The sequence below is a fragment of the Helianthus annuus genome, chromosome 1, assembly GCF_002127325.2.
Source record: "Helianthus annuus cultivar XRQ/B chromosome 1, HanXRQr2.0-SUNRISE, whole genome shotgun sequence".
Taxonomy (NCBI): domain Eukaryota; kingdom Viridiplantae; phylum Streptophyta; class Magnoliopsida; order Asterales; family Asteraceae; genus Helianthus; species Helianthus annuus.
The window spans coordinates 2984538-2998121 of record NC_035433.2 but is presented as its reverse complement, the minus strand read 5'-3'; the positions used below and the strand labels follow the sequence as shown (position 1 = coordinate 2998121).

At 36.7% G+C, this 13584-nt stretch overlaps 1 protein-coding gene across 1 annotated transcript; it reads right to left on the bottom strand.

Moving 5' to 3' along the window:
* Positions 1-228: 228 nt before the first annotated feature.
* LOC110872785 lies at positions 229-10627 on the bottom strand. Its single transcript, XM_035976572.1, has 7 exons — positions 10225-10627; positions 8525-9456; positions 3394-4117; positions 2494-3266; positions 2046-2442; positions 655-1889; positions 229-594 (listed from the first exon to the last, which is right to left on the bottom strand). The coding sequence occupies exons 1-7, from the start codon at positions 10625-10627 to the stop codon at positions 229-231; spliced, it is 4830 nt and encodes a 1609-aa protein (XP_035832465.1).
* Between the last annotated feature and the right edge of the window lie 2957 nt (positions 10628-13584).

Here is a 13584-nt window from a genome sequence, read left to right as displayed (position 1 = left end):
CCAATACAATATAAAAACCGGTTTTTAAAACAGCATCAATAAAATAGCATAAAGATAATCTAATATATTAAATTACTAGTCTAAGTACCCGTGTAATACACGGGTGGACCAACAATAATTAGTATTACTCAACATGATTTATGTAAACATGTTAATTAAATAAACGTTGAACTACGAACATCTTTATCAACATTACACGTAATTCAAAAGAAACAAAGAAGACAAAGTTCACAATTTGTTAAACACTTCCTTATAAACAACATTTGATGTTTTATCGGTAGGTTTGCCGTCCTTGTCTAATATAAGCAATTTGACTCCGTCTCTGGATTTTACCCTTGATAAAGCCACATACAACTGACCATGCGTAAAAACAGGTTGTCTCAAGTACAGACCAACCCTTGATAGCGACTGACCTTGACTTTTGTTGATAGTCATCGCAAAACACACAACTATCGGAAATTGCCTCCTTTGAAACGCAAAAGGAATCTTTTTGTCTGAAGGTATCAAATTAAGTCTCGGTATGTAGGTGCGAGTGCCGATATTTCCTCCAGATATTATTTCGGCTTCTATGACACGGTTGTATAATCTTTTTATCTATAACCTCGTACCGTTGCATAAACCATTTTTTTGATCAATGTTACGTAATAGCATTACTGGCACACCAACTTTGAGTACTAACCTGTGATTAGGCAAACCTGATACTTTAAGACCATTCAACACATCTGGTGAGTATAGTTTCTGTTGTGTTGAATTAGGATTCTCAGTCTGACAAAGACTATCGGAGCTTAGATACTCTCTTTCTTCGCCTGGGAATAACGCTAACAACCTGTCATTTATCTCATGCACAACCTCGTTCTTAGGCGCAAGTATAGCCCTCTCGCTAAAGTAGTTATGATTGTTGTAGTTATCTAAAATTGAAGGGTAAACGAAATCAATTAAAGATGAAATCGGATCAGAGGTGTCGTTAATTAGAAGATCCGGTGGTATTTCAATAGATGCTTCCCTGTCATTAGGACAACCAACATTTCCCTCACCCAAATCCAAAAGCCACTTGGCAAAATTTTTGATATCTTCAATCTCAGATGTAGAGCGTCCAATGGTTAATCTCATGTTTTTTGTTAGCCTTAGCAACTTGCATTTACTCCATAAATATGACGAACAAAGCGAGGCATTCACTATCTCTTGTCTTCCACCATTGGGGACAACAGGAAGAATTTGTCGAAAATCACCACCAAAAACAATAACCTTACCTCCAAATGAAATTTCAGAACTTATGGAAGTGTCCATATTGAATATGTCATTCATCGTTCTATCCAAAGCTTCGAATGCGTGTTTATGAACCATTGGGGCTTCATCCCATATAATTAACTTGGTTTCACGTAGTAATCTAGCTGTGTCACTGTCTGGTTTTATATGACAAACTGAATCCTCAGTAAGATTTAAAGGAATATGAAACCGGGAGTGTGCAGTCCTGCCCCCAGTCAGTAGCAACGATGCAATTCCACTTGATGCGACATTTAATACAATTTGACCCTTAGATCTAATTGTCGCAGACAATGTCTTCCATAAGAATGTTTTACCGGTTCCACCATATCCATAGACAAAGAATACACCACCTGCGTCACCTTTAACGGCTTTCAGTATTTCTTCAAAAACAGACCGTTGTTCATCATTTAGCATACTAATCTGCCTTTCGTACTCGTTTCCACGATCTAATTGGGTGTAACAACGCTCCTCATATATTAGGCGATTTTGTGAATCAGCTAAAGACGCTTCATGAGGATATGGCATTGTTAAAAACCTTCGTAGAGATGAGTTATTCCGAAGTAAAAATTTTTCTATTTCGCCCAGAGCATAGTTTTTAAGGTGGTCCTCAGGAACTGACAAAGCTGTAAAAAATGTGAAATCAAGTTAATATAATTAATTACAAACATTAATTAAATAATAAAAACAGAAAAAAAAAACTATTGTATCATAACTAATGACTTTATAGTAACAGTAACATAACCAATTTGTAAGAAAATATAATTAAAAAAAAAAGTTACCTTCTGGTCGATGAAATTTTCTTAATCTGTACATAAAGTCATCTGTCATATATTTCCACGTGCTTTCCCATACCACCTCAGGTCTAGACAAAGTATTTGATAACAACATCATTGCAAACAAAACACGAATATATGAACATGTTGTTGTTTCATTTGCTTCCTTGATTGCTTCAATGTACTCGTTGTCATCGTCCAAAAGACCAAGTGCGTAACACGCATCTCTAAAGGTATCGTGTACATGACCATTAACGGTTCTAATTTCCTCAAACGATTTTGGCCCTTTGACTTTGTTAAGAAGAATCCTTAAAAAATATGCTTCACCAAAAGAAGGGGGTACAGAGTGAACTCTGCCAATCGCTTTTCCCTTTTGTCTAGGTTCCCAGCAACGATTTTCAATCTTCCATACATAAAAAATTGGAAACTAAACATAACTAAGGGTACGGGCCACTGTGTCATTTGGGTCTTTGTTACGTTCCATCCAAGACAAAAACATTGACGCTTTCACAGATGGTTTGTTAAGGACGGAATTTATATCTTCGTCAGGACCAAAAACGACATTTTGTTGTCCTGGAAGATGGAAAGGTAACCTTGTAACAGAAGGATACCTATAGTGTACTTCATTAGAGAATATCCTCCAAGATGCCTCACATGCTGAGATGTACCTACAATCATAATACTCTTTTATCTCATCTTTTAATGGTTCTTCGTTTTGGGTATCCCCTTGCACAACAACAACAGTTGCTCTATCAGGTCCTTTGTTGATGTATTTAAACAAATATTTGATAGACCCATCTTGATTGCACCACTCAACATTTATGTGTGCCTGATACCTTTTCAACAGCTTTTTGTTGTATGGTACAACACTTCTATTGTCTAGCTCAATGCGGTTCTTCATAACTGTCGCACCATCGTTTCTTCTTCTGTACACTGGGAATCCATTTGAATCTAATGTCGTATGATCATTAAACTTTTTTGGAAAGCCTTTCGAACATTTTCTATCAACCATACATGGACAGCTTAGGTTAGCAAGACCACATGGACCATGAATCATATAGTCTTTCACAAGTGTGTATAACTCCGGGTCCTCATTTCTGTTTGGAATCTCAGCACATATAAATGCATCAACATGGTCCAATGTAGGAAGTTTATATCCATCCTCCATGAATAAGCATAAGTGTGCATGAGGCAATCCACGTTTTTGAAACTCGATGGTGTAAACAACTACATAAAAAAAGGAAAAAAAAATAATATAAGTTTAAAAATGATAACCAATAGTTTAATTTAAAATATATATATATATATATATATATATATATATATATATATATATATATATATATAAAATAACCTGCGGCAGCTTTTCCCAATAGATCGCGTTCCTTTAAGTCTTTGCAAATAGCATCCAATTTCAACTTAAATAATCTTGTCAGAATATCTGGTCTATCTTCCGGTTTAAGTGTGGTGTCTCTAAGATACCTTGTTACCTCCGGCCATTTTGGGTTGCATGTGATGGTTATAAAAAAGTCGGGATAACCAAAACACTTGCATAGAGACATTGCATCTAAATAGTTTTGCATCATATATCTAGCACCGCCGGTAAATGAAGACGGCAACATCACACTTTTACCAGCTTTAGATATATCTTGTTGACCGTTGTTTTTTAACTTTTGAAGACTATCATATGTATCTGATCTAAGATTCTTTTGCTGATGACGTATATAGTTGAGTCTCTCAGTTTCAATCATCGTGTATGCATCAACCAAGAATTGTTGAAATAGTCTCCTTGAATTAAGAATCAATGAAAATTGATTAATCCTATCTTGAACACGATACGCAAAGAATTCTCTCATAGTACAATTTGGCCGCTTCTTATTGGTAACATCTACGACACCTCTATGAGGGATGTCAACTCTATAACCATCATCCCCATAAGGGAACAAAATCGGGTATTGAAGAGCAAGATAAGAAGGATGCAATTCACTTATTCGTTTTAGATCACCTGTTTGGGTTTCCACAACAATATCTCTACTGTCAATTGCGCTGTCAAGATCTCCAACTATAAGTGTTAGGCCCTAAAGTGTGAGACTGACGCATCAAATTAATCCAACGGGCTATGGTTACGAACTGGGCTTTACCGGGTTAGTTTATATTAGGTTTTGGACCTTTATAGGTCACTTGGGCCAAGCTTTAGGCCATGTGGGCCAAGCAGGCCCAAGGGGAGCCCATGTAGGGAAGTGGGCTTAAGTTAGTATATAAACAAGTTTCTAACTTGTTTTAGGGTTGGACATTCATAGTTACAATTTTCCTAGAGAGAGAGGCGATTTGGTGAAGAACACTTGTACTAGACGGTTTTGCTTTTCAAGTAATAGAATCGTGTGCAAGTGTTTAAAGGTGATTCGGTTTGTTCTTCGTTTCCGTATTGTGCTCTTTGATTTTCATATTTTTCGATTTATCTTGAATCATCTTGTGATTGGATTCCGCACTCTCACAAGATTGGTTGATATCATTGAAAGATCCGGTTATACGGGACTTACAAGTGGTATCAGAGCCTTTAGAACCTATTTCTAGGCTCGGTTTGATATCAAAATATTCAAGATATTCGTTGTTTTTGGTTTGGTGTTCATCGCGTTCTTCGTGTTCTTCGCAGTGTTCATCGATATTTTATCAAAAATAACCACATTTTGGTGTTTTGATTTTGAAAAAGAGTTGTTAAAAGATTATACGTAATCTTTTTATTTTTCAAAAAAATATTCTGTTTTAAAAAATTCACAAAGTTTTCGGAAAGGAGTTGTAATTTCCATATTTTTATCTTCGTATTCGGCTGTCCAGAATTTGAGAAAAGTCAGTTACAAAAGATTTTGATTTGGAGATTCCGAGTCATTTATCGCCGGTTTCGACTCCACTTTTCAAGAGATATCACCACCACGAGTCGCAATCACATTCCAATCCAGTCGCAACCTTCAATTGGTTTCGAGTCTCTTCCAAAGTCATTCAGACTCGCAACCGCATCAACCGCATCCACCGACTCGCAACCGTCTCACCGTTCATCAAGACCTCCAGTCGCAACCTCCATCATCATCCCGGCTCCGAGTCGCAACCTCGATTACGAGTCGCAACCCTCACACGGTCTCGACTGATCACGTTTTTGGTTATGAGTCGCAACCTCCGTTCACCTTCATCATCAACATTTATTTCACTTCCCATATCATGCAATTTTTCTTTTTGGCTTTTTCATTTTTCTAATGTTTTTGTATTTTTCTCATTTTCTCCCCCTAAACACTATATATATACATCAAACTCTTTTTGTATTTTTCTTTTCTGAGTTTTCTCCCCCTAAACTCTATATATGTCTCTCTACTTGTAAGTCCCGTATAACCGGATCTTTCAATGATATCAACCAATCTTGTGAGAGTGCGGAATCCAATCACAAGATGATTCAAGATAAATCGAAAAATATGAAAATCAAAGAGCACAATACGGAAACGAAGAACAAACCGAATCACCTTTAAACACTTGCACACGATTCTATTACTTGAAAAGCAAAACCATCTAGTACAAGTGTTCTTCACCAAATCGCCTCTCTCTCTAGGAAAATTGTAACTATGAATGTCCAACCCTAAAACAAGTTAGAAACTTGTTTATATACTAACTTAAGCCCACTTCCCTACATGGGCTCCCCTTGGGCCTGCTTGGCCCACATGGCCTAAAGCTTGGCCCAAGTGACCTATAAAGGTCCAAAACCTAATATAAACTAACCCGGTAAAGCCCAGTTCGTAACCATAGCCCGTTGGATTAATTTGATGCGTCAGTCTCACACTTTAGGGCCTAACAATCTCCCCCTAGACTGATGCCATCAAATTGTCTTCATAACTTGAATTCAGCAACGTCTTCAACGAAATCTATGGTTGTCTCCAAGCTGCAGATGTTGTGGAAGTTCTTGACTTCTGAACTCTCAGCACTGGGTCTCTTTCTTCAGCTCTTGTGGTTAGCTTCATATCAGGATCTCGATCAGCTTTGCTTGAAAATCTTTGTCAAAAAGAATGTGAGAGGAGGATTCTCAGCAGCTCTTTTCTTCTTCAGTCTTTGTCTTTCAAGCAGGTTCACGGTACTTCTTTGAATGTACTTTCACTGTCAGACGGCGTCTCGTGTCCGGTTCTTCTGACTCAGGTACATCTTGTTGTTGTGATGCTTTGGGCTTCTTCAGCAACTAACAGCATCTCAGTCTTCATCAACCCCTGTTCTTGATTGAAATCAATTTCTGCACATGCTCACAAACTCATAAGCAAACATTTCTTATGCAACAGGGAGAGTACCACATGAACACTAGGTACATTAAATTTCACGATTTAAATTCTTTTAACTTTTGATGATCAGTCAAATCTTCAAGAACGGTTACATTTTTTAATTTTTAAGAAAAACAAATAAACACACTATTTTTGGATTTTTGAATTTTTCTATTTTTTTTTAATTTTCAAAAACTAAAACAAATAAAAAACTCAAAATATAAACAACTACCATAATATACAATTACAATTGCAAATGGGATCAAAATTCGTTCTCAGGCAGACTAAGGAACACTTTTCAGTACGAGCCTAATCAAACTGGTCTATGCGATTGCCAATATGTGTGTCCACTTAAACTTTAACGCTCAACTTTCATTTTTTCAACTTCGTGATATGCTTAAGGTAATATTATACTATTATACCTGTGTGTCCCATTCCAAGGCATACCCCCGCGATCAAGGTAAGCACAACGATTCATCGTAGCAGGTGAGTATACTGATGTCATCCTTTAAAATATCCTGACTGTGTCTAGGTCTGCATATAATCTGTTTTATCATGTTTTGATTTCTTAACAATGAACACCCAAATAAATACTAATCAAATCCCGGAAATATAAACAGCACACTCTATCATGTAAGTATCTTCCCTACCACATATTTCACAAGTCCAATCCAGATTTCTGAAATCTTAACTGGGAGTAGGTTGAGAAGAGAACAGAATAGATCTTTTGCAGAGGTGATATAATATACAGATCAAATGAGTTTTTCTCAATTTGATATAGGTTTATTTGGGTTTCTTTTGGGCACTAGAGGGCCTCTTTCGGGTGTTTAGATCTACAGCGCGACAACAGACAGCTAGGTCAGCATGTATCTGGATGCAGCAGAAGCTGTCGTTGCCTAGCACCTCCAGGTCAGCATGTATCTGGATGCAGCAGAGGAGGTACACGACTTTTTCAGAAAAGATTTCAGAATCAGATCAAAATTGTGTGTATCGGGAAAACATACAGACATTCAAATAGAAATGAGCTAATTCCAAGTGACTTTCTTTCCTGGGGTCATGTACAATTTTAGTTCTAAGCAGAAGAACAACCAAAATATCCTCGGATGATTCAACAATATAAAGACCCGAAACCTCAGATGTTGGCTATCTATCAACGCAAGATTTAAGACCATAAAATCATACGTCGTTGGTATGTTACCCACATGGTACATAGTTCGTTATGTTTATATCACTTAGTATCTTTTATCATGTTGAGCGTCAAGCCTATCGACATATCGCAGTAGATCCTAGTCATTTCAGCTATGGCACCTTACATGTGTTAGTCAAACCCTTTAACACGAACATTTATTTCACTTCCCATATCATGCAATTTTTCTTTTTGGCTTTTTCATTTTTCTAATGTTTTTGTATTTTTCTCATTTTCTCCCCCTAAACACTATATATATACATCAAACTCTTTTTGTATTTTTCTTTTCTGAGTTTTCTCCCCCTAAACTCTATATATGTCTCTCTCTCCCCCTAAATTTGTGCATAAATCTTGGATTTTTGCGCAAATTTACCATTTACTAGAGAAAGGACACTTTATATACAAAGTTATAAACTAAGAAAAAGAGAAAATATTTTTGTTTAACCATTCTGTCATCAGATTGAAGACTAATCAAAATCAAATCAAAGTACTGAATTTAAACGGTACCTTTTGCTGATCATTTCTTACTTCTCTTATCTCCTCCAAAGGAAACATATCATCTGTAAAAAAATTTGAACTTTTTGCAACAGTGAAATGTTACCCGTTTTTATCTCTGGAACAACCGCTATCAACATTCCAGAGATTGTCAACAGCTCCTCCTTGGTTGTTCCTGAAAAGTAAGGAGATTAGTAAGACATTGGTACCCAGGCCATCGTGGTCCTGGGTTTACCTGAAGCATCAAAATAAGACACTTCCTTTAAACATAAGTCCCCTTTTGTCTCAAGGATTGGAGACGTTGCTGCTTTAGATTTGGGTTTCCAAATCTGCTTCGGTTTAACAAACGTGTTTGTTGCCTTCGGTTGAGCAACTTTAGCTGATTCAGGCTTGTTAGTTTTGAAAACAGATTTTTGTTCTTGAACAGCCTTGCGTTTGTTTTTAGCAGCGTTCCAATCCCCATCAGAAGGTTTAACCTTGGGAATCACATTCTTCATTGCCTTAGGTGATGATACCTTCATCGGCTTGGAATGGTAGTTACCCTTCGGTGTAACCCTCTGATTTTGCATATAACAAGGTACGTAGGGACGATTTGTGCAGTTTCTTGCAATGTGACCAGCAATGCCGCAATTGAAGCATGTTTGTCTCTTCACGTTGAAGGCATTCTGATCAGCTTGTGTAGCTCTTGCAGACCCTGAAGGATGAACCGGTCCTTTCTGTGCTTGTTTTTGTTGCACATTTCTTGCAAACGAGGATGAATTTGGATGTCTGTACTTGTCGTTTGCAGAGGCCTTCTGTGGTGGAGATTGCTTTTGATTCTTCTTGCTTTGCTTAAACTGCAAGTCTTGTTCAGAAATCTCACCAGTCTTTCCGAAAGCTTTGTTAGCACAGTCAAATGCATATTTATCACATTTGCCATTACTGACTGGCTTAACAAAGGAATTTTTCACATCACGGGCCTTTTGAGAACTATTGCTGCCCGTTGAGGACTGTGGAGAGCCTGATCGTCTTTGATGTTTAGGCTTCTTATTTCCGCGTCCTTTACTTGCTTGCTTCGGATCTTGTTGCTTGATCTGAACCTTTTCACCACTAACAGAAGGTTCAGATTGTTCAGCTTGCGCATTTGGAGCCATTTTCACGTCTGTCTTCTCTTCATCCTTCATGTCATCAGCTTTGACAGAATCGGAGAGTTCTGGTTTGTCGGAAGAAATACCAGAAACTTTAGCAGAATCATTTGACGAGTTATCAGTACATGAACCATTTGTGTTCGAGAATGGTTCACTGGCAGCTTTGTTTTTGAAAGAAGTCTCCTGATCCGTTTGAGAGTGTGTTTCAGTGGTCCCACATGATACATTATCAAGGACATTTACAGAAACAGTTTCAGAAGAATAATCAGAACATTGTTGATCTTCACTCTCACTTTCATTTGTTTGTTCAGCTTCAGTTGCTGTTGAACAAGAAACATCACAATTATTATCAACTGAAAAAGAACCAAATAACGACGTAAAAAACTTTGGTCCAAAAACAGATTCAGAAGCTGTTTCATTTATTGAGTTTTTAGAAAAATCTGAATTTGCATCTGGTTCAGAAACATTTGAAATAACGACTGGTTCACTCCCATGAACATCGCCACACTTTACTTCAGAGCTATCATCTGCACATGACAATGAAACGTTAGGATCAATTGTGCCTTTAGGAACAAAATTCAATGGTGAAGACTTTTGTGGCTCAACATGTCTGTTATGAACAGACGATTTGTTGTTATGTGAACCATAAGTCATTTTACTTTCTTTCAGTATCTCCTCCTCAGTCATTGGTAAATAAGTGTAATTATCATTGTACGGAGGAGGAGTCTGATTATAACCCAATCCTGACCCTTTCTTTTTAGAATATGCTAATTGTTGATCACACAGATTTTTGACTAATTTACTGGAGGAATCGAATTTCTTAATGTTTAATTGATTTATTTGGTATTTATCCCTAACATTCTCCAGTTCTTTAGTCACCTCACACAGTTTTTCTTTGACTATGATGAGTTGGGCCGTAGCTACACTGACATCGTCCTTGAGTTGAACGATGTCCTTACGCTGAGCTTCAATTTTATCTTTATAAAGCTTTTCATTCTTTGATAAAGTAAAATTTTTATTTTTTATGTCGTTGTAGTCTTGAACCAACTCAGCGTTGTGTAATCGATATGCCTCATTTCTTTTTCTACACTCAGGAGTGCAAAATACAGAAAGTATCTCGTCACGATCACGAGTAACTTCTTGAGCCATGGGTTTGTTAAACATAGATGCTGAATTTTGTGGTGAGTCAGCATTGCCATAGGATTTGATAAGAGAGATCAGCTCATCTGACTTCATTTTGTAACAGTTGTCGTTGGTTGTCACTATTATCTGATTAACATTCATAAACCAACTACAGTTTGCCTGATTTGGAATCCCTTTTATAGCCTCCAGAAGCTTTCTGTTGATTATGCGAGGAGACACCACCATTTCTGCCTTCTCCATTTCAGAAAGCAGTTCAACAAACCGGCCAATCACTGCATCTATAGATTCACCGTATGAGTAACTGAATCCTTCGAATTTCTGCTGAAGCATCTCTCTTTCCGAAGACATTTTTTTTTAAATTTGATCCTCCAAAATGTGATCCTTTTTAACAATTTCCTCAACACACGCTCAAAGCGAGAACCCGTGTACTCGCTATCTCAAACCCGTTGATCACGAAGAAACGAACCCACTTTCGAAATCACACCTCAAAAACCGGTCAAAACCGTTATCACAAACAAACAAACCCCCTTTTTATTTTATTTATTTTATTATATTTTTTTTATTTTTATTTATTTATTTATTTTTTTTATTTTTATTTTTAAGTAAAAGAAAACTTATTATTATTATTATAACTAATAATGATTGAGCAATGATGAGATAATGATTGATTAATTATTATTATAACTAATAATGATTGAGCAATGATGAGATAATGATCAAAATTCGTTCTCAGGCAGACTAAGGAACACTTCTCAGGCAAACAATATCTCTACTGTCAATTGCGCTGTCAAGATCTCCAACTATAAGAGCAGCGACCTCGCTAGCCGTTGGTAGGTTATACGTCCTACCATCTTTCTCCCTTCTTCCAATAAGGCGTAACTTTAGAGATACTTGCAGGTTCTCTTGAAAAGAATCTCTGACCATTCTATAACTTTTAACCAGCTGATTGTCTGTGTCTAAAACATCCTTTATTTGTTCAATCAATTGACGATCAAGGGCAGCAGCAGACGACGAAGATGCATCCTTTGAAGAACTGTGTACATTAGTAAATTGTTGTGAACAAATAATTTATGTAAATGACAAAAAATTTAATATAATGTAACATAAATAATAAAAAATATAATATTTTATATTCCTTACCTAAATATGGATTGCCTATTTGAAAGTCCGTTCTCAGTATCGTATATGTAGAGGTGACAAAATTTAGGTTTTGATCCGTTTTCTGGCAAGAGACTCCCAATGGTATGATAGTTTTCACCACTGATTCGGTAGCAAAAGGGGGGCATTACCTCTATTCACAGTCGGATCAACCTTACCACCCATCGAAGTAAAAGCAAACATAGATGTCACACCCTAATTTCCACGTGTCACCGGTGGGCCCGGTGGGGGATTACGCGACGCAGTTGATACCATCATATGTCAAACAACACAAATTATAATGCACAGCGGAAGCAAATGAAAATAGATTTATTTCAACTATTAATTGTAATATCAAATATCACAACCAGTCAAAATAGATCCACAGGCGGATCGAAGAAAAAGAAAGAAATTGTTCAACAGATATATGCATCCCAAAAGCTTGCGAGACTCTACGATGCTAAGGAGAAACCAGCCTATTGCGTATAGCACCTGCACTTAATCTTTTTGGGGAAAATACGTCAGTTTGCACTGGTAATACAATTTAACTGACTCATTTTTGAAAATATTTAAAAATTAGTTTTTTTAAATGCACAAGGTACAAAACATTTTATAACTTGGGAATATTTAATCAGAGTTAAACTTGTAAAAGATTTACATGTTTGTTAACCGTTCAGTCGCCCGAGTCGTATCGGGTTTAAGGTTAAATGACACACCACATGGTATAAGTCCGCGGCGGGAAGCCAACGTTAATACCTTAAAAATAATGGACATAATACCGGGTGTACGCCTACACCCGGGTGTCAAGGTCGTGGCCAAAAATGATGCCAAGGATATCCGGGACATGGTCATTAAGCTCCCAAAGGCATAAAAACAAACAACACCAAGTTTTTAAACGGGTCCCATTGATAATACCCAACTACTAATGAGATGGGGTCAATCGCCCGACCAAGCGGTATTTTATATACCGTACCCCAAGCCCGTATAAGGGAAAATAAGTTAAAAGTATTTACCTGAGCAAGTATAACCACAATTTCAAAAATGCACGTGTCTTTTACTAGGCTCCTATTCTGGAACGAAGGTTATAATAACCTATTAGAATCCTAACGGGTCTTTTAACGTAGCCTAAGCTTAGACCGGTTAGTTTCGAAGATTAAATATGGTTTAATCGCGAGGAGTGCGAAAACCGGGAAGGAATGTGATTTAGACCCTACAAGCTTGGATACTTGTATACTATGGGTAAACTAAACACATTCTAAATTTTGAGACTTAGATGATATGGTTTGACCCGTTTCGGCTAATATGCGTGAACTAGTCACATAAGCCGATCCGAACACGAAAGTGCGTAACGAGTAACCATATAAGTCATATGCAAGTTTTCCTGAGGTTATATGTACCAAATATATTGTAATATCAGTAAGGTATGTCCAAATATGCCCCAAATGTTTTTATACGCCAATTACGCCTCATAAGGGCATTTTGGAAATTTTACATAGGCTAAAAAGGTAAAAACGGAAAATCTGAGTTTCCAACTTTAGTCTACTGTTATAATATATATTTTTATAAAATATATCAGTAGGTATTAGACCTTTTATATATAAACTCGTTCTGACATATATTATGTCGTAAAAATGCCTAAAAAGGCGATTTGGAGCCATTTCCGGGTTTTAAAAGGAAAGCTGATATGTTTATATTTCCAGAAGGCTCAAAATATCATATTTAATATAACAAATCAGTAGGAAAAGGTTTGGGGTCAATAGGTTATGTAAAACTCATTTTATGACCGAAAAGGGTAAAACCGGCATAAGCCGAAATAAGCTTAGACCCTCTAGTTATGCTCAGCCTATAAATGAATAAAAATCTTTAAAATTCCCAAAATATTATTATATAACAGTGGGTATAAAGTTTTGGTATAAAATTCGGGTTTAGATAGGTTATGCGTTAAATACGCTAATTATTTATTAAGAAAGCTTCTAATTACGCTAACGAGCATAACTCTTAATCTAGACCTCAAACTGATGTCAAATTTTGGGGACAACTTTATATTTCAGTACTAAGGTGTCTACCCTTTTACATTTTCAAAAATTATAATTTTTGGACATTCGGGCATAATGGTCAACATATGGGCATTTAACGGAAACATGCATATGAACAAGATATCTAATGAA

Coding starts and splice junctions, on each gene's coding strand:
- LOC110872785 (XM_035976572.1), bottom strand. CDS start 10,627: ATGTCTTCGGAAAGAGAGATGCTTCAGCAGAAATTCGAAGGATTCAGT. Junction 9,457..10,224: donor TGTATTTTGCACTCCTGAGT/GTAGAAAAAGAA, acceptor CTTGTTCAACAG/CAACTGAAGCTGAACAAACA. Junction 595..654: donor TACTCAAAGTTGGTGTGCCA/GTAATGCTATTA, acceptor ACGAGGTTATAG/ATAAAAAGATTATACAACCG.